Source organism: Astatotilapia calliptera, chromosome 23, assembly GCF_900246225.1.
Source record: "Astatotilapia calliptera chromosome 23, fAstCal1.2, whole genome shotgun sequence".
Taxonomy (NCBI): domain Eukaryota; kingdom Metazoa; phylum Chordata; class Actinopteri; order Cichliformes; family Cichlidae; genus Astatotilapia; species Astatotilapia calliptera.
This window is the reverse complement of record NC_039323.1, coordinates 29,448,070-29,473,844: the sequence shown is the minus strand read 5'-3', so window position 1 is coordinate 29,473,844 and position 25,775 is coordinate 29,448,070. Positions and strand designations below refer to the sequence as shown.

At 41.1% G+C, this 25,775-nt stretch overlaps 3 protein-coding genes across 4 annotated transcripts; 2 read left to right on the top strand and 1 right to left on the bottom strand.

Annotated features, from left to right (window-relative positions):
- The first annotated feature begins 406 nt into the window (after window positions 1–406).
- On the top strand, window positions 407–2,277 carry LOC113016856 (uncharacterized). Of its 2 annotated transcripts, XM_026160014.1 has the most exons (3): window positions 407–1,781; window positions 1,876–1,994; window positions 2,084–2,277. In XM_026160014.1, the coding sequence occupies exon 1, from the start codon at window positions 816–818 to the stop codon at window positions 1,581–1,583; it is 768 nt and encodes a 255-aa protein (XP_026015799.1). In that variant the 5' UTR covers window positions 407–815; the 3' UTR covers window positions 1,584–1,781; window positions 1,876–1,994; window positions 2,084–2,277. The 2 variants fall into 2 exon arrangements, with proteins under 2 accessions (XP_026015799.1, XP_026015798.1); XM_026160013.1 differs by having other exon boundaries at window positions 1,876–2,277.
- A 2,120-nt stretch (window positions 2,278–4,397) lies between these two features.
- LOC113016855 (B- and T-lymphocyte attenuator-like) lies at window positions 4,398–9,420 on the bottom strand. Its single transcript, XM_026160011.1, has 6 exons — window positions 9,152–9,420; window positions 6,201–6,521; window positions 6,017–6,058; window positions 5,817–5,939; window positions 5,701–5,735; window positions 4,398–5,622 (listed from the first exon to the last, which is right to left on the bottom strand). The coding sequence occupies exons 1-6, from the start codon at window positions 9,249–9,251 to the stop codon at window positions 5,296–5,298; spliced, it is 948 nt and encodes a 315-aa protein (XP_026015796.1). The 5' UTR covers window positions 9,252–9,420; the 3' UTR covers window positions 4,398–5,295.
- A 919-nt stretch (window positions 9,421–10,339) lies between these two features.
- LOC113015687 (splicing factor U2AF 35 kDa subunit) lies at window positions 10,340–25,773 on the top strand. The gene is made up of 8 exons (XM_026157807.1): window positions 10,340–10,444; window positions 14,015–14,102; window positions 15,765–15,831; window positions 22,270–22,319; window positions 22,845–22,943; window positions 23,042–23,175; window positions 25,314–25,406; window positions 25,495–25,773. Exons 1-8 carry the CDS (start codon window positions 10,401–10,403, stop codon window positions 25,601–25,603), a joined length of 684 nt encoding a protein of 227 aa, XP_026013592.1. The 5' UTR covers window positions 10,340–10,400; the 3' UTR covers window positions 25,604–25,773.
- The last annotated feature ends 2 nt before the right edge of the window (window positions 25,774–25,775 follow it).

The window sequence follows — 25,775 nt, the reverse complement described above, 5'->3', positions numbered from 1 at the left end:
TCTTATATTCAGAGTGCGAAGCGGCTTAACTCCAGGCAGGCCAGGTGGCAGCTGTTTTTTTTTTTTTAGCCGGTTCCATTTTACGATCTCGTTTCGCCCAGGTTCTCGCAATGTTAAGCCGGACGCTTTGTCCCGTCAGTTTTCCCCCGCGTCTGAGTCTACGGGGGTGGTTCCGATCATCCCCTCGTCTTGCGTGGTGGGGGCCGTGACATGGGAGATCGAGAGCTTGGTGCCCCAGGCACAGCGGCAGGATCCGGACCCGGGTTCGGGCCCGCAGGGTAAACTGTTTGTTCCGGCGGCCGTGCGCGCGCGTGTCTTGCACTGGGTGCACGCGTCTCGTTTTGCTTGTCATCCTGGCGTGCGTCGTACGGTTTCCCTGCTACGGCGCTCCTTTTGGTGGCCCGCTTTGGCGAGGGATGCCCGCGAGTATGTGCTGGCCTGTGACACTTGTGCGCGCAATAAGAGCCGTCACCTGGCCCCTCCCGGGTTGCTGCATCCCCTGCCTGTCCCTGGTCGACCTTGGTCGCATATTGCAGTTGACTTTGTTACCGGGTTGCCGCGTTCCGCTGGTCACTCGGTGATCCTCACCATTGTAGACAGGTTCTCCAAGGCGGCGCATTTTGTCCCTCTGTCTAAACTTCCTTCTGCCCTGGAGACTGCTCGCGTGCTCGTGGATCATGTTTTTCGGTTACATGGACTTCCTTTGGACATTGTGTCGGACCGGGGGCCTCAGTTTGTTTCTCGGGTGTGGAAGGCTTTTTGTACCGCGTTAGGAGTGGGGGTGAGCCTTTCCTCGGGCTATCACCCACAGTCTAATGGACAGACTGAAAGGGCCAATCAGCAGCTGGAGTCCGCCTTGCGCTGTGTGGCCTCCTCTGACCCCGCTTGCTTGGATTGAGTATGCTTATAACTCGCTCACCTCGGCAGCTACGGGGTTTTCTCCGTTTGAGGTCTGTCTGGGATATCAGCCGCCGTTGTTTCCTTCTCAGGAGGCGGAGATTGCGGTTCCGGCCGTGCGGGATCATCTACGTCGCAGTCGGAGGATTTGGCGCCGGACCAAGGCGGCGCTGCTCCGGACCGTGTCTCAGACTCGCCGGGCTGCTGATCGGAGGAGAACGCCTGCGCCTCAATACACCGTGGGCCAACAGGTTTGGCTGTCCTCTGCGAATGTTCCTTTGAAGTGCGTGGCCAGGAAGCTTGCCCCTCGGTTCCTGGGTCCTTTCACCATCCAACGCATCATCAATCCTGTTTCTGTGAGGCTGCAATTACCGGCTTCTATGAGGATTCATCCTACGTTCCATGTTTCTCAACTGCAGCCAGTCTCTCACAGCCCGCTGTGCCCACCCGTGGAACCTCCTCCGCCCGCCCGGGTGGTGGACGGGGGTCCTGTCTATTCAGTCCGGCGGCTGCTGGATGTGCGCCGTCGTGGCCGAGGTTTCCAGTTTCTGGTGGACTGGGAGGGGTATGGCCCGGAGGAGCGCTCCTGGGTCTCGAGGGCCTTCATTGTGAACCCAGCGCTTATTGTGGATTTTTACAGGAGGCATCCTGACAAGCCTGGAGGACCGCCGGATGGCGTTCCTTGAGGGGGGGATACTGTTAGGAGGTGGTGGGTAGGTGTACTGTTGTTGTTTGGGTTTTGTTTTCCTTTTGGTTATAGGTAGGCGAGGCGGGGCTTGATGGCATTCCAACACACCTGCGACGCATCGGACGTCATCAGTGAGCGCTTTTAGGGAGCAGAGTCACGGACGTCTGGTGTCGGAGTATTATCGCTGTCACAAGTGGTAACGAGTTAGCACAGGCTGCATCTGTTGATTTTACGCTGTGGAGCTGTATGTTTTAAAGGATCCACGTTTCGCCTACTTTTCTTTGTCTTAGCCTGTTCCATCGCCTGCCCGCCTACCTAGGATTTTGTGTTGGCTATTCTGGATCCGCGACGGAGTGCTACGTACCATCAGGCGGCGATCACCGCAGCGGCTGTGGTTTGGGGTGGTCAAGTAAGCTCTCCAACTCTCTCCGTCCACTTGTGTTTAACGTTCGGCTATCAACGGTATGCCATAAACCCTGTTTTGTTCCCTGTTGTCAGGTAGCTCCGGTGCGTCTGCTACCTACCTGTATGCTTCGGCTCCATCTCATCGCCTCGGTGTTTTCCTGCTGGCACATTTTTATTTATCACTGTATATAGCCCTTTCCCTTGTAAATATTCCCCCTTACTCGTGTATATAAAAACTTGCATCACAAACTATTCTGCGTCCGTGTGTGTTTCTGCCACGTAATCCATCTGTGTAATCCAGCTAACCTAACAGAGTAATGTTTCATGGCAAACATTTAAGGAACCAGCTGTGAACTTGTGTAAAAACTGTATGTGCTCTGCATGTGACAGTGCATGATATGTGGTTGACTTTACTTCCTGCTTCTGATTAGGAGTGTCTTCGGATGCATACCAGAGTTACCAGAGTACCAGAGTTTATGGTTTGAAGGCAGAAACACTCAGTCTATATATACCACTTGAAACTTTGGGTATTAATCAGATTAAAACAAAAGCGTAGATTTTTTAAATTCATTTCTTTACAGGAAAAACAGGATGAGAATGAATCATTATAATCTTTTTTTTAAATCTAACAGATATGGAGAAAATATTATAGTTTTTACTTGCACAAAATGATTAATATTACATTTCTATTCCCAAAAGAATCACAATAAGTACAATAGCTCATTAGTCATTCATGTAGTCAGAAAGTCAGTGGATAGCTGATATGATACAGACAGATAACCATTACTGTTATCATAGGTAAGTTTCTCAAGAGTTAATTCAAGTCATGGATGTGCAACAGAAGAACATCACAGTGAGTGCATGACAAAAAACAAACAAACATTCAAATCAATACACACAATCATAAAAATCTCCAAAAATTTGTTTTGTACTACGACTTAACCTGACTACAGCTTCTGTGACACCTCTGTCTTAGAGGACAGTTTACTCATGTGTCATGCACACAAATACAGTGACAATAATCCTCAGAACAATGATCATCTCTCTCTCCCTGAGTTTGCTATACCTGTATATGGCTCTTAACCCACATCCCTGCAGAAGTTGTACATCTTTACAGATCTGGTCACAAATCTACATTTTTAGTATTTTAAAATGATGCATTAATATCCCAGCGCAGATATATTTTCAACAATTTTTACTGTAACACAAAAACAGTGGGAACCTAATTTTAGTAGCATGTTAATAAATATTTGGTAAACTAATGAGGAATAATGGCAGGATGATCGTGTATATAGAATTGAACTAAAATTCACTACAATGTGCACATTCCTGCTAATGAACTGACATGCTAACAGGAACAGTGCTGTTGTTTTACATCATTCTGACACAGCACTGGAGCTGCAGCACACAGGAGCAGTGTTGGTCAAGTTACTTGAAAAATGTAATCAGTAACTAATTACGGATTACTTCCCCAAAAAAGTAATCCCGTTACTTTACTGATTACTTATTTTCAAAAGTAATTAATTACTTAGTTACTTAGTTACTTTTAAAAAACACGATTTACAACCTGAATAGGTGATAAAGTATGGAAAGCAATAGATCTTTCAGTCCAATTCTACTTTTTCTGCATAATCCATCATACAAAATGTAATCAAATGGAAAAGTCTCTTTTTAAAAACTTGGTTTATTAGTTTTAACCTTTTAACTTTATGCATCAAGCAAAATTTTAATTATATGCAACATTCTCTGACTGGAAGAAATTTGTTTAACATTTAAACCTATTTTCTACACATTCCAGCACATAAAATAAAATATATTTTTGTTTACACTCACTCCTTCAAATAGATGCAAGTAAAACACGGCAGAAAATAAATAAAATCAAAGACTTGCGGTCCTGTTGCTATATTTTCACCTGTATAGCAGGAGTTTCTCTGTGAGTTTCCCATTATGTCGTAGCGCACTCGGTGCTTGCTTAGAAGTTTGGGGGGGGGGGGGGGTTTCGCTGTAAAAAGAAGTTTTGTTCCCACACACAACGGACACTAATATTTTTGTCACTTTTTATGGAATCAAACTCAAAATAAGGTCAGTACTTCCACGCTTTAAACGCTGCACGCTCATACTCTCTCCTGCACTCAATATATTATCCATTGTTGATCTGCACACAGCTGTTTTCACGAATGTTGCACTCGCTTACGTCACTGTCATGAGACATTCTCGCAAAAAAATCACGGTTTTAGTAACGCAGTAACGCAGCGTTCCTACGGGAAAGTAACGGTGATCTAATTACCGTTTTTGCAATAGTAATCCCTTACGTAAAGTAAGGGATTACTATTGCCAAAAAGTACCTGAAAAAAGTAATCGATTACAGTAACGCGTTACAAATAACAAGTAACGCGTTACTGCCCATCTCTGCACAGGAGTAACCTACAGAAATAAGTAATGCTGACTGATATTACCAGCTAGTTTGGTATTATTTTCAAGCCTTTACTTTTTGACATGCTGCTATGTTATTCCTGGTGTAAACTTGGATCATTTTAACTACAAGGATTGACTTTTGTAGTCAACCTCAAGTGGACATTTGAGGAACTGCAGTTTTTGGCACCTCTGTCATTTTTCAGCCCTGGAGATGACTGCTTATGATGCCACATGACACAAAATGCTTCTATTAAGCACCATTTGAGGCAACAGCTTTGGTGTTAGAATCCCTAACAGCTTTAAATCTAAACACAATGTGATGTGTGTGCTCAGACCATACTCTTTGCAGTTTGCTTGGCACAGGTTGTATTTTATGGTTGATTGACGTTGTAGGTGTAATTTGCTAGGTACACTGGGTGGTATTGTCTGTGCTGAGACATTGTGCCCATATATATCAAACATGCTCTAACACAGCTCTTGTTAGTGTACCCATTGTAAGTGACATGACATCTGGTGAAGAATCTCAGCATAACTCTGCTAAATCCCAAACTGAGCAGAGGCATAATCAGCGAGAGTAAAAACACTTATGAAAGCTTGTAGGCTTTTAAATATTGACCAAAATGTGAGGGTGCTGATTCTGCTATTTAAATTATTAACAAGTCTTCAGGATCTCAGGTAAACAAGGTGTGATGGTCTATGCGGTATAACTCAAAGATCAAAGAGCAGTTTTTACAGAAGTGATGAGTTGTGTTTTTGGTATCCACACTCTTTACTTCGAGTCTCTGCATTCCCTTCTAACTGTCCTTCAGGTCTCCTCTGGTGGAGTTACACCAGCTTCAGATATTCATCAGTTGTCCTCTAGTGTGATTTAGTCAAGCAGTTCTTAGTCTTTATGCCAAACGGATGGCTGCGTACTCTGAGGTCTCTTCCACCTCCATCCGTGGCCGATTAACCCGCTGAGGCAGCTCGTGGTTAAGAGCAGCATACACAACAGAGCCGCTCTCCTCCTCCACGGTGTTCCTCTGTCTCTCTCTGCCCACATGACTCGGCCCATAAGCCTGCTCATTATCTCTTGATAATCTAAACTCATTGGGCTGCCTTGGTGGAGTTTTCCTCTTGGTAGATCTCCGAGATGGTGCAGCATAGGGGCTTCCTCTCTGTGAGGGCTCCAAGCTGGGTTGAGGAAGAGGTCGCTCCACCATGGGGATCTGCATGTACTGGAAACATCCAAAAATGTTCGAGTTAAAATTATTGATGGAAAAAATGTGATAAGCTTGAAATATTTTATATCTTACCTGATTTTCAGCTTGACTGTCTTTCTTTGGCTTCCCTGCAGGATGGACAGTTTACATGTTTAGTATTCAGTACATCTGGTGATGTTTTATTTTGAAAAGGCGAGAGAACAGCTCACCTTTACAGCCTCGCATTGATATGACAGATATGATTATGACTATGATGACGAATGTGGCGATCCCAGCAGCAGAGTACACGTACGGCAACAAGGTTTCTGTATTGTCAGGAGCAGTCGTGCTGACTGCAAGAAAAACAGGTTTCAGTCAGTTTGGATTCAATAAAGCTACAACAACACACATTATATAAAACCTTTCTTACCTGTGAGATTATTCTGTGTAATAGTGGTAATTTCAGCATGATCTGTAAAAAAAAAAAAAAACAACAGAGAAGCTGTCTGAGGTCTGAACAACACAAAAATATCATGAGATTCAGAAAAAGTCCACTGTTCAGTGTGAGTGAAGGTTTCTTAGAGAATTATAATTGGTGAAAAATCCACACTCACCATAGACATTGACAGTGATGGCATGACCCATACTCCCTCCACCTTGACACTGATACTGACCAGAGTCATGTCTGAGAATGTTCTGGAAGATCAAATAGAAGATCCATACTGATTTGTTTAAAGGTTTCAAATCTGTTTTAATGTGACTGTCACCGCTGACATTGACGGGGACAATAGCTTCCTCAACTTTATACCAGGTGACTGTTGTTGGTGAATCATTGCAAAAAAATACTGGGCAATTAATCCAAAGTTGTTGTCCAGCTGATGCATTATAAACTGTGTTGCGACGTACTCTAATTTCTGTAGAACAGTCAGAGTCACCTGCAGAAGAGAAATTATACCAAACACATAAAGAAGAACAATTAGAAATTAAGAAATGTTTGATGTTAATTTTAATTTAATTGAGAACATAAAGCAATATATTACACAAGAGACTGATCAAAGGTGTTTAGACAATACATTTATATAAAGACTGTTTAATTGAAGACTAATAAATATATAAACATATCCATCATATTGCAACAATAAGATCAAAGAAGTAAACATGAGGTATGACAAACAGTAAGAATGAAAAAAAAAAAGATTAAAAAGAAAAATCACTCAGTGACATTTATTTGATAATGAGTGGAAAAGTAATTTGCATGAACTCCAGCAGTTCAGCAAACTGTGAGTGAACCCGTCCTAACACAAAGGGAAACCTAAAGCCACGTGTATTAATTTAATGTATACCTTTTACTGTCAGATATTCCACTGCTCTTAAATACTGAGCTCACAGTCTCACTACAAGATCCACCAGCATGTGTCCCGGAGCTGTTTATCATATGACAGAAAAACTGGAAGTTTAAACTTCTGAGTTTTCAGGACAGCACCTATCATAACTGTCCTGTAGAAAACCTTTAAGAGATGATTTTGCTTTTCAAGTTTTACCAAAGAATATTATGTTAAGAGGGAGAATTTGAACCCAGAAGCTTCAGAGCAGTTTAAGAATGCCTGTGAATTTTTTTGAATTAATTATTAGACATTTTTACCGAGACAAGAATTTGATAATAATAGTTATGCTTTAAGTGAAGTCCATATAAACCTGTAATTGCAATTTATAAAAACATTACTTTTAGCTGCTGCTGTCCCACAGTGTTTCTGTCGTTTAACATTCACCATAAAAAAATCTTTTAGCAGGCGTGTGTTTAGGCAGAGTCCAGCATTATGGCAGACAAATATTTAGGTCCCACCTTCATGATTACTATTAATATTAGCACTGACAACTGTATCACCTTTAGACCACATTTAAAGACACCTTGTAGTAGACCAGAGTGACTATAGCAAGTAATCTGTAGAAAAAGGTGTTTTAATAAGCATTACTGTGAGGGGATATTTAGATTGTCAATTTTTTTAAATATGTGATTAAGACCATTGATACTTTTTAAACATTTTTTGAAACAGAAATTTTACAGGGATGTGAGGCTTCATTGGGCCCAGACGAGTATTGCATCATCGCAACAGGTGACCATGTCTGTGTTATCATTGTTTCTCCTCTTGTGTATTTACTACAGTATGTTTGTGATCATTGTCATGAGGGAAAATCCCTCTCTGAGCAATATTCTTGTGAACAGGAGTCTCTTAGTATTTTTATAAGAAATACTGCCACGTAAACAAATGTATTTAATTATCTACACCACACCCTTTATTCTTACGAAGCCTGATATCTGCCCATTCTGACGCCTCACACTGTGCGGTGTCTGTAGCGGGCCTGACCAGATCCACGTAAAACACAACAGATTTAATCTGAGCCACAGAAATATTTTGATTTCATTTAACTAAAGATTTTGAAGCCATTCATCAGCATTCTTTTTATCAGCGTTGGGCGAAGCTATTTTGTGTTTTATGAGCAGTTTATTTGTCACTTCATGTCTCGCCCACTCCAGTCTTTTTGTTGTGTGTCTTTCTGTTTGTCTAGACCATTGTTGACCTTTGGTTTTGGACAACATTGCTCTTCCTACTCCATTAAAACCACTGCTGTACATCTTGTGTCCTCTCTAGGAAGTTGCACAGTTTCATTTCTTACTTGTGTGGTCAATTCCTTTTGACACAGACCCACAAACACAGCCTCTCCCAGTCCACACAGTCTTTTTAACCTTATTCATAACTAAAAATTACAGCAGCTCTATTATGTCTGATTCACTGATGTGATACTTTTTGCTTCCTAATTTTCAACTGTGTTTCTTTTTAATGACGGCACACACAAGATTAAATACCTGACACTTCACTTTTAATATTTTAGTTATATTAAAGGAGTGCGCTCATTTGCGTATGTCACTATACTGGCTGTGAATAAAGTCACGTGCATCTTACGTTTCCCATGAGAAATTAAAAATAGGAAATTACACGGAGGTAGTATCTCCCCTGATCCAAACCATCACACACATAAAAAAGCACAAGGAACATAAAGTAGGCGATTAATTGAGCTCTGAGAATTTCTTTTTAATATATATGATCTTTTCCTCCTGTGCAAATTATTTCCATCAAGCTCCCACACGTAAGAAACCCTGCTGCTCTGGGAGAACAGAAGCAAAAGTTTTAGCATCTGAAACAGAAAGCTCTGCAGATGTTTAAAGGCAGGCTGTGCCATTTATGGCAGAATCTGCCTTCGATATCTGATACCACTGATAGTTTGAGTTTGAGATTTTGAGATCTAACTGAATTCTGCCTCTGATCTTTTTTTAAAGCTGCACGACTGGCAGCCACTTTTCACTCAAAAGTTACATCATATGTGGATGTGGCACTTTCCGGGTCACAACCTTTAAAAATATCAGGCCAACAGCTTTTATCAGATCATTTCCAGTACGATCGCAAACACTTTACTTCTCAGCCTGACTGCCTGAGAAGAGAAGAAAGCAAATATTCCACAAATACTGAGACGGCACAACACGATCTGTACAAAAACATCAACTTACTCTGAGCATTTAAGGTGAGGAGCAGCCCAACCAAGATGGACACATGGAGGATGGTCCAGCATCGATTAGCCCTCATGATGCTGAGAAAAGCTCCCGTCATTGTCCAGTAACAGCCAGCCCAAGGCAGTAATGTTCCTCCAAGCGCATTATTATGTGATAAACCCAAAAGAGAAACACTGATATGAAACTTGCTCCTTCCTCTTTCTGCTCACTCCTTTCCCCTTATCTCTGTCTCTCTCCCACCCTCTGTGTGATTGAAGCTGGGGTGTGTACACCAGTGGGTGGTCTTGCTTCTGCAAATCTTGCAAGTCAAATTCAGTGAAATATCTCAAAAACAGGGGGTTCCCACATGAGCCCTCTCTCGCGCACACTTTTCATTTCAGAGTCTTGTTTCGCTCTGTGAACCTGTGCACCTTCATCATCACTTCTGGGTAGATTGTGTGGTTTACCTTCTTTAAGCTGACTTCCTTTCCCCTCTCCTTTCCTTTTAAGTTGCCGTCTGCCTCTCCTGCAAACTTGTGCGACCTTGTGCAGAGCACTGTGGTTTGAGCGGAGGGTGTACATTGCTCTGAAGAGGAGATGGGGACTTTGTGGCCTGTTAGGCTTTAATGCCCACTCTGTTGACATGTGTGTGTGGTTGCTGTTTTGGTAAGACCATCAACCCGTGGACCCCTTATCTGTCAGTCAATCACCTTCAGTTGGGTTTTAATGGAGTCCTCTGGGAGGTTTCTGAAGATATAAATCACCCCAAAGATGTCAGGGTTGCTTTTTTATCTTTTGAATAGAAATATACTGTGGTTGGGAGCTTCACCTATACTTAAAAGTACACTGAGCTTTTTTTCTTTTGCCCATATCTCTCAGCTTTGGCCACCAGCATGTGGAAAAGTAGCTATCCACTTAAAAAAAATAATCTGGCTGTTTTATAAGTAAAAGTATAATTCTAATAGCCTACTTTGTAATGCTGCGTCCCAACTGGAAATAAATTTGCTTAATTTTTTCCAATTCTATATCTGGAAACTAGTCCTCATTTTGGTGGGGAATAACGTAAAACTACTTAATCAAAGGGGAATTTTCATGCTATTCGAGAAAATTAAAAAAATGGCACAGCGCTGTTCACCCGAGGAGGGAACTAATTTCTGAAACAACAGCGCTGTCAGCCGGCGGTACGGCTAAGTACAGGATGAAAACCATACGCAAGCGCCCACTCTTTACGTAATGACGTAACGAGGACGTTTCCGACGACCCGAAAATGGCGGAGTACCTGGCATCCATTTTCGGTACAGAGAAAGACAAGTAAGTTTTGAACAGTTTTCAGTCAGTTTTAAATATTATTCGTTCTTAAATTCGTATAAGATATCGCTTTTATGTAAAGTGTGCTTGCAGTGGTTCTATTTTGCCGGCGGTGGGGCTTATTTTGTACCCACAGCTCAGCTGCATGTCCCAGTCAAGCTAACCTTAGCAGGAGGAAGCTAACGTTAAGCTAACGCTTTGAATGAAACTCATGCCCTGGCTAACTTGCAGCCTTTGCGTGCTGTTAGTTTGCGCCAAAACATTCAGTTGTTTTAAATGTTTCCAGTTTGTGCGTGCACAACTGGAGTGTATGTTAAGTGTATGTTAAAGAAATTTTCAAAAAGAAGAAGAAACCGCTAACGCGTGGCCCGCTCAGTTAAGAAGCTGATTAGCAGAGTACCTGTCTGGCTTGTATTGTTCCGCCCCACCGGTGGAGTGCAGCAGAAAGCATCTTCCACTATGTGCCTGCTGAAGTCTTAAAAGTAGCTTTAAGTTAGCTATACGTTTATGTACTGATGTGATGATTTCCACAAGTAGGATCTTTGGTTTCGTACGGGTGAAACACAACAGTGGTTGAGATACCCAAGCAGAGCCAGAAACGTACATCCATTTGTACTGTGCGTATTAAGAGGCTAGAATCAATGTAATTTAATTCCCGGACAAACTTTGATCAAGTATCGCGTTAATGAAAGATCAGTAAGTAGGCCAGCCGTAGCTGTAATGTTCACACGGTCTACTATGCGACTGATGTCTTTCAGTACTAGTAGTGAGCCCCGCAGTGCTTCATTGCTTCAGTCTTATATGAAAAAGACGTGACTTGGTGGTAATGATGGTGAAAAAAAGTTGTTCCTATACACCAAACAAATGAGTAACATGTATTTATTGTTCTTCTTACACATTCATTGTATAAGACAAAGTAATCCGTTACAGGTACTATTAGTGTTGCTGTTTGATGATCTCTTATTTACAGGAATGCGTGACTTGTCCCAAATAATTAAAAAACAACAACTGAAAATTGTTTAGAAAACTGTATTTACAAACAACAATGTACACATATTGTAGATGCTGGTTTTGACATAAGCTGCTACACATAATATATATATAATTTCAACAGATTTATGGGTCATAAAGTATAATTCCCAAATTCATTATAGTTGTTGATAACCCTGGTAACCTAAGCAGTTTATATAGTAAGTTTAGTCCATATTGCATCATTATATTAAGATTATCATTTGTATACAATCAACCAATTTCACAGAGAGCTATGAGTTGATTAAAATGCTTTTAATAGTTAAAAGAAATGCAAAATATATGTTTTGGAAGTTTTTTGGTACCTTTTTTTTCTTCCCACATCTTTTCGAGTATGTATTAAATGTAAAACGCATAACACCTCTGCACCTGGTGTCTGCACTACTCTGACATTTCACATGTCCTAAATGAAGCAGACACAGACTTTCGTTTCCTGACTGGGTTTTGCCCTGACTTCCTCTGGGAGTGGATGAAGTTCCAACTTCTTGTATAACTATGACTCCCAAGGACCTGACGGTCATGGCCCTGATACTTTTGGATTTCATTCTGTAATGCACCCCTCCCTCCCATTTTAGACAGGCTATGTAAATCTGGTCTTTCTGTTTTGCAAGGAAGCGTCTGTGTTTTGTGGACTTAGCCAGACGTCAGGCCTGGTCTGGCAGCGACAGCACCTGCAGGACTAGAGCATCTACAACAAGTTATCGGGTTGTGAAGCGTAGTTAGTCTCATTTTCTAACTTTGTTGGCTTTATGGTCTTTAAAACCAGCCTCAGATGTTAACAAACCTTCAACCAAACCTTTGTATTTATCACAGTCATTTCATTCGTTATCTTACCAGTCGGAGTGTGCAGCATTGTGCTGTTTCTGTGCAGTGTTATGGGTGTGGTTGTGTTACTGTAGTGCAGCTACTGTTATTGTATGTTGCATCTGTAATAGAGCTGGGCGATATGAGATTTTTTCATATCACGATATGTTTTTTTCATTTCAGGCGATAACGATATCTATCACGATATAAGCCAAATAACTATATTTGTAAGATTTAAATGTGCCGTTGCTCACAAGTAAAATGTGAAATAATCAGCAGCTTGTTTTTATTTAAATATTTATTTCCCATAATAAGTTCAACAGGGTAGATGTACTTAAGGAACATGAGACTTTTTCAGATAAATAAAGGCAAATATTGCAAACTACACAAAAGGCAGCCGCTAAAGCGTTTAAGTTTCAAAATAGAACAAACAAAACAGACTAAATTGTCAATTCCACTTAGAAACAAAATATTAATTCTAAAAATAAATCTTAGTTTGTTTTACAGAAGAACAGACAAAACTGACTAACTTTTGTCAATATCAAATAAACTGAGAACTAAAAGGAAATTCTCAATCTCTCCTTGTTGTATAGCTGAGCTTTTCAAACAGTTTTAACAGTTACTTTAGTCTGACAAAAGCCGAATGACGAATTAGCGCTTCCAGTCAGAGACTGAGGCTACGTCCACACGTACACGGGTATTTTTGAAAACGGAGATTTTCCGTTTTCGTTTTAAAAAAATAATCCCGTCCACACATAAAGGCAGAAATGAAGAAAAACGCTGCTAGGAACATGCCAAAGCAGCAGGTGGCGCTAGATTCCTAACCGTGCAGAAATGTTGGCCAATCAGAAGTCTAGAAGCCTCGGTGGGAAAAAGTAAACAAAGCTGGGGCATAGAAGCAGAACCGAGTCGTAAGTGTGGAGGGACAGTAACTGTGTGTATATGTAAGCATTTAAACACTGCAGAGAGTAGAATTAACAGTAACAGTATTGTAGAAATTCATTTCACCGAAACAATAACGTGGCGCACAGTGTGACGCATGCACCAGTTTATTGTATTTCCAGACTTGCTTTCGGCACAATTTACAGTGCACGCTACTCTGTTTTTTGTCAGACTTGAAATAGCCGAAATACCTTCACACTACGGAACTTCTATGGCTCTTCCGTTCGACAATCTCTCCGGCATTGGAACCATCATCTGTTTTCTCTTCGGTCACGCTCGGTTGATTTTTCTAGTCGGCACACTCATTTCCTCCATTACCCGCTGGCTGCTTCCCAAACAAACACACGTGCGGCTTGGCACTTGTGCTGTACGTAACAAGTCACGCGACGTGACGCTGCGGCTGTGATTGGTTCGGCTCTGCGCTACTTAATTTGGATTGGCTGACCTTTTAAAAAAAAAAAAAAAAAAGGACAAGAGCGGCGAGGTCTATCGCGATAGCTTAATTTCTCTATCGAGTAAAAGTTATATCGCGATACATATCGTTATCGTTCTATCGCCCAGCTCTAATCTGTAATAAAACAGTTATTGTCTATTGCTTATAAAGGTTATATCTCTACGCTCCGTATTAGGTTTTGTCTATAAACGGTTTAAGACCCATCACTGATGGTTCAGAACAAACAGGGTAGTTGCATTCTGCTTTTTCATTAGTTCTGTTAATATGTCAACATTCGTACACCTTAGCAACACCCAAGGTCAGATTCTAAATATGTGTGATAATGATTTTTCTTCTTTTTTCAGGGTCAATTGTTCCTTCTACTTTAAAATTGGAGCTTGCAGACATGGAGACCGCTGTTCGAGATTGCACAACAAACCAACCTTCAGCCAGGTGGGTATCCCAGCAAAGTACCTTTTTAAATTGATGACTTTATTGCATGAGGTCGACCACGAACCCTCAGCCCTGCAGTACACTGATAACCCAGTGTACCTCCTGACCCACTTAGGCTATGTTCACACTGCAGGCGAAAGCGCATCAAATCTGACTTTTTTGACCCTATGCGACCCATATCCGATCATGGTGTGACAGTGTTAACAGCACAAATCCGATATTTTCAAATCCGATCTGGGTCACTTTTGTATGTAGTACTGAATCCGATACATATCTGATGTTTTAGAAAGCGACTGCTGTTTGAATGGTCATGTCGCATTAAATCCGTCTTTTACGTCACTGACACAAGACAGACACCAATTATCAGTGCCCGAGAAGACATCGTGAACGCTTCCTGGCCATCCAGTGAAACTGCTGGGAAGACAACGTTGGAGAAACGTGAACATTTTATTTGTACTGTATAATCTGCAGATTCTGACAGACAACTATACTTTGAAGCACTGCTCCTCTCTAAAACAGCAATAAGGATAATTATCAGGCCATATGTAAATAACAAAATAACTTTATAACTTAAAGCAAAACTGGGAAACGTAAAGTCTGAAACAAGTGTTTATATTAAGGGCCATCAGTCGAACAACACTGTTTGGTCTGGGTCTAAACAGAGCGTGTTGTGTGTGACGTCTTCTTTTGCGCATGTAGGCCGCTTTGAGTGTTCACACTAGAGCGCGTTTGCTGTCGCATTTTATTTGTAGTGTGAATAGCAGACAAAAAAAACGGATTTGATCAAAAAATCGGAATTGAACATTAAGACCTGCAGTTTGCCCTCTTGACTTAATGAGTTGCATGCCGTGGCCCTGAAGGATTTAGACACAAGAGCATAAAATTGCTCATATGCGCTCAAAGTCTTTGTGGTTTTAAAGTTATGTTAGGTTTGCATGGTGTGTGTAAAAAGTGAGGGTTTTTCTTGGCTCAAAATGAGCCTTTAGAAGTGGCTACGCTCATAAGCACAATTGGTCTGCATGCATAAAGCAATGAGTCTGTTACCCTAAAAAGTGTCTGTGAATTTTCCTGTTAAATGTATCCCATGCGTGAGTATATTTGATCTCTTTTACAAGAGAACTTGTCCTGGTTCTAGTGATTTTCATTCTGTGGGTGGGTGTAAATGTGAGAAAAGTGTTCTGGTCATTGTCCTGTTCATGTTATTCCAAACTCATGTGCTTTGTTTGTCTTTGCCTTAATGTGTCACTGACTTCTTGTTGATCATTTTCAGTGTGGGGTTTTTTTTTTTTCATTTGTTTTTTTTTTTGTGTGTGTGGTATTCAGTAACCTGTGTTTTGAAATTGGGAAAAAGTTGGTGCTTTATGTTATGTGAAGTATGTGAAGTTGCGTGAGGTAGGTTAACTGAGGTTACTGTGAGTGTGGGCTAAAATGTAGAGAGTGGGGAAGACATGGCAAACTTGCCGCAAACACACGGCCAGCCTACATTCCAGTGTAGTTTTACATTGACCCTAATATGTCACACTTATCACATTTCTTTTTCTTTTAAATGTGCTAAAGCATGATATTACTGACAGGCTCAAACTGAAGTCTTTGTTACCAGAAAAGGTTGAAAACCTGACACTCCTGGCTCACCAGATGCACTTTTTCTTGTTTTCTCCACAGACCATCTTGATTCAGAACATCTACCGCAATCCTCAGAACAGTGCGCAGACAGCCGACGCTTCTCGCTGTAAGTGAAACTTTCATCAGCAACGTTTTCTTGCTCTGTTTCCTAAAAGCACTGGTCCAATATAAAAGCACATCCAAGGGACTGCTTCAGCCTTCTTCACTGGAGAACTTGTTCGGACCCCATTATCTCCCACGAACCCCAACACAGTTGATGTGTAATATCTAACCCTGTGGTTCCCAAACTAGGAAGGCACAGTTATGAGAGTAATGGTCCAGCAGTGCTGAATAAAATGACACATGGGTCTCTGAAGCAAAGCGTGGACAGTACAACTGCCAAAAAGACCACAAAATATACTGAGGCATATCTCAGTCTCTGCTTCACCACAGTGTGTAATGAAAATGGACCACTGTGTCGTATAATGCTATGCCTCTTTTCCACTAGCACCTGCTGAACTTGGTTTCAGCTGTTTTACATTAAAACTGAGGACCACCTTAACATAGACATAGACATCGACATCGTTTTAGTAACGCGGCTCGAAACTCCCATGACGTTGTTTGCACGTGACACAAAGCAAACCTCGAGCTCCCTATAGAGCTGGGCGATATGAGATTTTTTCATATCACGATATGTTTTTTTCATTTCAGGCGATAACGATATCTATCACGATATAAGCCAAATAACTATATTTGTAAGATTTAAATGTGCCGTTGCTCACAAGTAAAATGTGAAATAATCAGCAGCTTGTTTTTATTTAAATATTTATTTCCCATAATAAGTTCAACAGGGTAGATGTACTTAAGGAACATGAGACTTTTTCAGATAAATAAAGGCAAATATTGCAAACTACACAAAAGGCAGCCGCTAAAGCGTTTAAGTTTCAAAATAGAACAAATGAAACAGACTAAATTGTCAATTCCACTTAGAAACAAAATATTAATTCTAAAAATAAATCTTAGTTTGTTTTACAGAAGAACAGACAAAACTGACTAACTTTTGTCAATATCAAATAAACTGAGAACTAAAAGGAAATTCTCAATCTCTCCTTGTTGTATAGCTTAGCTTTTCAAACAGTTTTAACAGTTACTTTAGTCTGACAAAAGCCGAATGACGAATTAGCGCTTCCAGTCAGAGACTGAGGCTACGTCCACACGTACACGGGTATTTTTGAAAACGGAGATTTTCCCTTTTCGTTTTAAAAAATAATCCCGTCCACACATAAAGGCAGAAATGAAGGAAAACGCTGCTATGAACATGCCAAAGCAGCAGGTGGCGCTAGATTCCTAACCGTGCAGAAATGTTGGCCAATCAGAAGTCTAGAAGCCTCGGTGGGAAAAAGTAAACAAAGCTGGGGCATAGAAGCAGAACCGAGTCGTATGTGTGGAGGGACAGTAACTGTGTGTATATGTAAGCATTTAAACACTGCAGAGAGTAGAATTAACAGTAACAGTATTGTAGAAATTCATTTCACCGAAACAATAACGCGGCGCACAGTGTGACGCATGCACCAGTTTATTGTATTTCCAGACTTGCTTTCGGCACAATTTACAGTGCACGCTACTCTGTTTTTTGTCAGACTTGAAATAGCCGAAATACCTTCAAACTACGGAATTTCTATGGCTCTTCCGTTCGACAATCTCTCCGGCATTGGAACCATCATCGGTTTTCTCTTCGGTCACGCTCGGTTGATTTTTCTAGTCGGCACACTCATTTCCTCCATTATGCGCTGGCTGCTTCCCAAACAAACACACGTGCGGCTTGGCACTTGTGCAGTAAGTAGCAAGTCACGCGACGTGACGCTGCGGCTGTGATTGGTTCAGCTCTGCGCTACTGAATTTGGATCGGCTGACCTTTTTTTTTTTTTTTTTTTTTTTTTTTTTAAAGAGGACAAGAGCGACGAGGTCTATCGCGATAGCTTAATTTCTCTATCGAGTAAAAGTTATATCGCGATACATATCGTTATCGTTCTATCGCCCAGCTCTTGCTCCCTACGGATTCTGTCATCAGCCATCTCAAACACAACAACGTCTGCCACTTAAAAAAAAAAAAAAGTACCTCCTAACAGGCACTACCACCTAATGGAAAACCATAAAAATATAGTCGAGTAAATTATTCCACATTAAAAAATAAATAAACATGGTTATACTCAAAATAATGTGCAGTATATTAAAATGGGTTTCAACAGGGAGAATAACAAAAGTCTGCACTTTGTTGTTCAGTCAAAACAAGTTCAAACTTTTTAAATTACGTAGGCAGTTTTTAAATTGCTGCCTTGGTGGAGGTTTGTGCTTCCTGAGTACTTGTTGCTTCTTATTTGTTATTTTTCTTTAGGTTCACATGCTTAAATTGTATTTCTGTATTGATCACTAAAAAGCTGTTTGGAGTTTGTGAGAAAAAAGTGTGTATAAGATTGCATGTGAGGGGTGGCCTTGAAAAATGTTTTTATCTACTGATGGAGGCCCTGCAGAAAAAGTTTGGGAACCACTCGCCTAATACAAACAAACAAAAAAGCATGAACACCTGCTTCTGATGCCTCTGCTTTCACGTAACTCAGAATGCAGTAAACAACCGTCTGACCAGTGACACTAAAGCAAACAGTGCTTACAAACTGTGCTGATTATGGAAGAAATGAGATCAGTAAATATGTCGAGCCCAGTCTGGCAGAGCTGAAGCAGACCCTCTCATGCAGGTAGGTTGGTAATGGAGTCATAGGCTGCCTGTGGATTGAGAATTAGCTTGTCTATTTGTCTTTGGGCTCTGTGTTCAAACTACACATCCAGCTAGCTTTGACAGGCCTGTATTTGGTTTAATGTTGATAGACTGTCTTTTAATACACAGCTACTCTGTACTTGATAAATTAAAAAAACAAATAGAAATTTGTAGTACTTGAAGTGGAGCTATTATGCTTTTTCTTATAGTCTGTTATATATGTACTTTTAAATGTTGTCCAAAGTTTCAGATAATGTGAACGTGTGAGCATATGGACAAGTAGTGCCTGTGTGCCTTCAGACTACTCTGAATGCTCAGATTCGGAGAGTTTTTTTATACTCTTGGTTCTGTATGATGTCATAGAGAGATGGGTATAGAAACGCCTCCCACCTGCTGCTCTCGTTATGAGAGGAAGCTGATCAGAACAGTTTGCTTAAAGAGAGGGCAACAGGAGCCAAATCAGATAGATGTAGAAAGATGGTGAAATGGGCTTTTGTGCCAAGGCATGAATCACGCAGAACTACCCTAGTAGGAACCAAAAATTAAAAATTTGGAGCTTCAAGTGAGCATAATGGGTACTTGTGGTTAGAGCTGGGCGATAGAACGATAACGATATGTATCGCGATATAACTTTTACTCGATAGAGAAATTAAGCTATTGCGATAGACCTCGCCGCTCTTGTCCTCTTAAAAAAAATAAAAATAAAAAAAAAAGGTCAGCCAATCTAAATTAAGTAGCGCAGAGCCGAACCAATCACAGCCGCAGCGTCACGTCGCGTGACTTGTTACGTACAGCACAAGTGCCAAGCCACACGTGTGTTTGTGTGGGAAGCAGCCAGCGGGTAATGGAGCCAGCGCGTAATGGAGGAAGTGGAGAGTGTGCCGACTAGAAAAATCAACCGAGCGTGACCGAAGAGAAAACAGATGATGGTTCCAACGCCGGAGAGATTGTCGAACGGAAGAGCCATAGAAGTTCCGTAGTGTGAAGGTACTTCGGCTATTTTAAGTCTGACAAAAAACAGAGTAGCGTGCACTGTAAATTGTGCCGAAAGCAAGTCTGGAAATACAATAAACTGGTGCATGCGTCACACTGTGCGCCACGTTATTGTTTCGGTGAAATGAATTTCTACAATACTGTTAATTCTACTCTCTGCAGTGTTTAAATGCTTACATATACACACAGTTACTGTCCGTCCACACATACGACTCGGTTCTGCTTCTATGCCCCAGCTTTGTTTACTTTTTCCCACCGAGGCTTCTAGACTTCTGATTGGCCAACATTTCTGCACGGTTAGGAATCTAGCGCCACCTGCTGCTTTGGCATGTTCATAGCAGCGTTTTCCTTCATTTCTGCCTTTATGTGTGGACGGGATTATTTTTTAAAACGAAAACGGAAAATCTCCGTTTTCAAAAATACCCGTGTACGTGTGGACGTAGCCTCAGTCTCTGACTGGAAGCGCTAATTCGTCATTCGGCTTTTGTCAGACTAAAGTAACTGTTAAAACAGTTTGAAAAGCTAAGCTATACAACAAGGAGAGATTGAGAATTTCCTTTTAGTTCTCAGTTTATTTGATATTGACAAAAGTTAGTCAGTTTTGTCTGTTCTTCTGTAAAACAAACTAAGATTTCTTTTTAGAATTAATATTTTGTTTCTAAGTGGAATTGACAATTTAGTCTGTTTCGTTTGTTCTGTTTTGAAACTTAAACGCTTTAGCGGCTGCCTTTTGTGTAGTTTGCAATATTTGCCTTTATTTATCTGAAAAAGTCTCATGTTCCTTAAGTACATCTACCCTGTTGAACTTATTATGGGAAATAAATATTTAAATAAAAACAAGCTGCTGATTATTTCACATTTTACTTGTGAGCAACAGCACATTTAAATCTTACAAATATAGTTATTTGGCTTATATCGTGATAGATATCGTTATCGCCTGAAATGAAAAAAAACATATCGTGATATGAAAAAATCTCATATCGCCCAGCTCTACTTGTGGTGGATTTAGAAGTAGAATGGGAGGCAGAGCCTTCAGCTTCCAGTTTGGAATCGTGTGACAGACAGTATCTCTACTTTCCTTTTTGATAAGTCATTTGGTTAGGGCTGGATCAGGTGACCCTGAATCCTTCCTGAGTTATACTGCAATAGGTCTAGGCTGCTGGGGGATTCCCATGATGCATTGAGTATTTCTTCTTCTTCTTTTTTCACTCCCTATGTGTTTATACACCTCTGCATTTAATTATTAGTTATTATTAATCTCTGGCTCTCTTCCACAGCGTGTCTTTGTCCCGTCTTCACTCGCTCATCCCCAACCGGTTGCAGCAGATTGCCGCCCCTCCCTGAGCCTGGTTCTGCCGGAGGTTTCTTCCTGTTAAAAGGGAGTTTTTCCTTCCCACTGTCGCCAAAGTGCTTGCTCATAGGGGGTCGTATGATTGTTGGGGTTATTTTCTGTTTTTTTTATTGTAGGGTCTTCACCTTACAATATAAAGCACTTTGAAGCAATCTGTTGTAATGATTGGGGGCTATATAAATAAAATTTAATTTTAATAATAGATCCACTTCAAAGAAAAATCCAAGTGAGGCTATAAATGTTTTAAAGAACAAGTTCAGATTATCCATTATTTTGAGGTGAATCTTTAATGAATGAATGAATCTTTAAGCAGAGTTTTCATCTAATGAATCAACTCAGAAACACTTTAAGAGACTAAACAGGTGTGATTGATGATCTGTTACCTCCAAAATTAAACTTTGAGTCAAGCAGTGTTCTTTTAGACCTTTATTAATATTACAGCCTTTTCATGATGAGCTAAAATATTCAAAAGCTACATTATACAGCGTGATTGTGCAGTCTTGCCTTCTTGTACCACAGATCTGCTATATTAAGGGGAAAAACAGCGGAGTGGTCTATTTTTTTGAGATTGTGCAAACGGGTGTAACCATCACATGATCAGCAGGAGCAATTTCACAACAGAAATTATCTAATAACATTGTTTTCCTCCCCAGCTCTGTATTCGGTTGGATTTATATCACAGCAGTTTACGTTTTGTATTTCAGACCATTTCCCTCTTGAACATTTACCTTCATAACCTTGAAAACTGCCCAGTCTGCTGATGCTTACACTGTAAGTTCTCCCTTCATCCGCAGGACCCTCCAGCACTGACTGCACTTAATTCATTATACCACACCTCCCCACATCAAATTTGGTCAAGTATAGAATTGTGTCCTCTGTACACACACACACACACAGAGTTTTTGGGCCTCATGCTGTTTTGCATGTTTTCCAGGCCTAAACTCCAATTAGCCCAGTCAGTGTCATGCACTGATGTGCAAAGAGCAGCTTTTCTTTCACTTCCTTCATTTTCAAGATGTGATTAAACCAAAAAGCTATAATTAAAGTACTGTTTCTGGGTTTTCTACACTTAATGTTTTCATACTGAGTGCACAGTGATTGCTTCTGCATTACTGAAGCTGGCTTCTACTAGTGATGCCCCCGACTTAGTCAGGGGTTTGTCATTAAAATGCATATTTAATGTTAGGATCCCTGTGTACTCAGTGAACAGTTCTGTAAAGGTGGCAAAACACTGCAAGAAAAGTCATTTTAAAGTAAATCCACCAACCTGGAGAAGACTAAAGGGTTTTCTTGTTAAAGACAGTTTGTGTAGCATCTCCTTCAGAATCTTTACTTTATATTATTAACAGGGTTTAGCAAGATTTGATGTTGCTTAACATGGTCTGAGTTTTTAACCACCAGTGTCTGTCTAGCTTTGACATGACTGTCCCTTTTTGGGCGTTTTTTAGGTGCCGTCAGCGATGTGGAAATGCAGGAGCACTACGATGAGTTCTTTGAGGTGAGTGAACTTTTGTTTCTCCTTTGTGTCCCACGTGTGGCACTGTTGGACGTCATGAATGTGTTATCTGCATATTTCAGCCAAAAAGAGCAACTGGGGCAAGGTGTTATTGACAGTGTATTCATGAAGCAAGGATCTTTTATTGGTTTAGAGGGGCTGGTATTTGGCTAACTAATAACCCAATAAAAACTGATTGTGAGTTTATCATGTTCATAGGTTTTGAATATGAGATTTAAAAACAGTTTTTATAATATGTGTTGTAGAGATGATTGTTTGTAAAGGTTAATAATCCTTCTTAGTTGTTATATAACTTATTACTCACTGATTAAAAGCCACTCAGCATGACTCCACAATAATAGCATTACTTACTACTACATATTATTTACTACACAGTTTTTACATTACCGCCGCTTTGTACTTTGGTTAGTTTGTGTGGTAGGTTTTCCTGGTTATAAGAGGTGCAATATAAGAATAGAACTGGTTTGACAGGTTTCGATTGTGCCCCCCCCCCAATATCCAACACAGGAGGTGTTCACAGAGATGGAGGAGAAGTATGGAGAAGTGGAGGAGATGAACGTCTGTGATAACTTAGGCGACCACCTCGTCGGCAATGTCTATGTTAAGGTCTGTTTTAGGATCTTGGTTTATTTAAACGGGGTTGAATTGTTATGATGAGCTTAAACCAGTAATTTCCTAAGTATGTGTGTGTCTTTTGGGTGTAGTTTCGTCACGAGGAGGATGCAGAGAAAGCCGTTATGGACCTTAACAACCGCTGGTTCAATGGCCAGCCCATCCACGCAGAACTCTCCCCAGTCACTGACTTCAGGGAAGCCTGCTGCCGTCAGTATGAAATGGGGTGAGTATTGTGAGAAAACGTGTTAGTGTTTAATGAAAGCATTTTACTGTATTTAATTAACCAGCTGACTAATAGACTATAGCAGCGGTCTCCAACCTTTTTAGCGCCACGGACCGGTTTATGCCCAACAATATTTTCACGGACTGGCCTTTACAACAAAATAAAATTAGTACCGGTACCGAAAGAAAGAAAATGTATTCATAACACATGTGAAAAGACCCAGGAAAACCAAGTAAACGATAACAAAATAACGCTCAAAACCGATAAAAACCCTGAACATTTCACACCTGAGCCTCAACTCTCGCGGCCCGGCACCAAACGACTCACGGACCGGTACCGGTCCGAGGCCCCGGGGTTGGGGACCGCTGGACTATAGGAAGGGAAAAAAAAGTTTTTTATCTAGAGCCAAACCACAACAACAGTTGCCCCAAGATGCTTCATATTGTAAGATAAAAACCCTATGATAATACAAGAAAACCTCTACAATTGGACAACCTCTATGAGTAAGCATTTGGTGAACGTGGGAGGGAAAACTCCCTTTTAACAGGAAGAAACCTCTGGCAGAACTGGAGGGGCGGGGCTGTAGTGAGTAAAAAAAGGAGTAGAGGTTAAACTTTCTTAAAACAAATACTGCATGTGCATTTAAGAGAATTTTGTCACTTTGTACTATGTGTAACATCGTATGCTCACAGTGTCACATTAGTTTGCTGTTAATGCTGGCACTATCGGCCTCTTTAATGCTTGAAAGGTTATATACAGGGGTGCACATAAGTGGTCTGCAGGTGCGCTGTCAAAATTAAAAACGCGCACTAGATAAGAAGTTGTCCACTAGAGTGGGATTTTCACGGCATATTCTGCACCACATCGCTGTGCGTTCATCATTTGTTTGAAGCCAGCTCACCTCCTGCAACCACTTTTCCAAGAATACGCACTCCTTTTGCGCTTTGGACTCCTGACATTTCTTTGGAGGTGGAGGAACACCAAAGTAATTGCTTAAAGGAGCCTGCTTCTTTGACTTCTTTAAGAGTTCTAAACAAATCTGTCCTCCTCCAGAAAATCTTATGTACGCAAACGCGTGTTGCAACTTCTTAGCTGGTGTGCGTCTTGTTTTATTTTGAAGGCGCATATACAAATACAGGCCAGGCCATTTACTTAGACAGTCTACAAGATAATGTAGACAGTGTCATCCTGCCGCTGATGGATAGATGACAGAGCCTCACTGTTCACCCTGGAGCCAATGCTTGTCTACCAATCAAGGATGCTAGCCTCAGGATGCAGCACTCGAAGCAACTGTAATGGGCCTGTCTCCCTGAGTGTAAAACAATCACATTTAACTAAAAGGACAGCATCAGCTGACACGATGATGGCACAGAGCAAAGGAGAAGCGTGCACATGTAGTTACACTCTGTCCTTGGTCAGTGATAGGGTCTTTGCGATCTTTTCCTTTACAAGTCCCTCTGTGATTTTTTTTTTTTTTTTTCCATTGGATCAACGGGGTTGTTTGCTCTCCCTCAACTCTGGAGGCAGATAAAGATTAGGTGTTCTGCTTGGTGGGTTGGCAGGGCTCCTCAGAATGTGCGACTATGAGCCAACTTTTCCTCGTGGCACAGATCTACAAAATGCAAGGCCAGCAACGTTAACCCTTCACATCCTGTTTTCCTGTGTTACATACTGCCAAGCTAAGTCACATTGTTTCACACTCTAAACCGGTGACTGTTATTCATGCATTTATTACATCACATCTGGCTTTATCGTTCACTTGTTTATGCAGAAACTCTAGAATGGCGTACTCTCACATCACACAGTTGCTGATCCAGCTCCCTGATGAATCCAGGGTCCATTTTAAGATTCTGGGTTTGACTTCTAGAGCTTTTCATAGGCAAACATCAGCTTACATGAGCAAACTTTTAGATCCCTGAGTTCATGTGATCAGAGCCTGCTGGCTGAGTGTCTTGGGAACTCATCTGCTTTACGAAAACTAAAGGAGACAGTTTTGGGCTTCTGGAACACTCTCCTTCTGAGAGATCTGTGACTGGAACTTGATAATTTATATTCTGGTGTTTTGTTTGAAGCACTTTGTGATGTTTATGTAGAAAGGTGCAATAGAAATCAAACTTCACACACTTGCTTACTTACAGAGAGTGCACCCGAGGTGGCTTCTGCAACTTCATGCATCTGAAACCAATATCAAGGGAACTGAGGAGGGAGCTGTACGGCCGCCGCAGGAAAAGGTCCTGTAAAGCCCGAGAGCAAGACAACTGCTTTTGTGTATGGCTTTTAAATTTGAAAATAAATATCTTTTGCTCTCTTCTTTACCAGACACCGCTCACGCTCGCGCTCCCGGGAACGACGTTCCCGCTCCAGGGATCGACGGCGGGACCGCGAGAGGCGGAGGTCGAGGGATCGAGAACGCTCCGGAAGATTCTGAAAGTAGACGAGATGGACCCACCAAAATTCTCCCCCTAAAGCCCAACAGTGATGACAGTTATTTTGTTTTTTGTTTTTTTGTGAATTGTTGGAAGTGTTCTTTCTCTTATTCCCTTTTTTTTAAGACAAGCTTGTGCCGCTTTCTCAATAAAAAACAGATTTGTAACTGCATC

Bases quoted from the DNA above. Each gene is read 5' to 3' on its own strand.
- LOC113016856 (XM_026160014.1), top strand. From the start codon at position 816: ATGGACAGACTGAAAGGGCCAATCAGCAGCTGGAGTCCGCCTTGCGCT.
- LOC113016855 (XM_026160011.1), bottom strand. From the start codon at position 9,251: ATGACGGGAGCTTTTCTCAGCATCATGAGGGCTAATCGATGCTGGACC. The intron at 5,736-5,816 runs GTGAGCTGTTCT...TCCATCCTGCAG, and splicing joins ATCAATGCGAGGCTGTAAAG to GGAAGCCAAAGAAAGACAGT. The intron at 5,623-5,700 runs GTAAGATATAAA...GGATGTTTCCAG, and splicing joins ACAGTCAAGCTGAAAATCAG to TACATGCAGATCCCCATGGT.
- LOC113015687 (XM_026157807.1), top strand. From the start codon at position 10,401: ATGGCGGAGTACCTGGCATCCATTTTCGGTACAGAGAAAGACAA. The intron at 22,320-22,844 runs GTGAGTGAACTT...TATCCAACACAG, and splicing joins ACTACGATGAGTTCTTTGAG to GAGGTGTTCACAGAGATGGA. The intron at 25,407-25,494 runs GTCCTGTAAAGC...CTTCTTTACCAG, and splicing joins TACGGCCGCCGCAGGAAAAG to ACACCGCTCACGCTCGCGCT.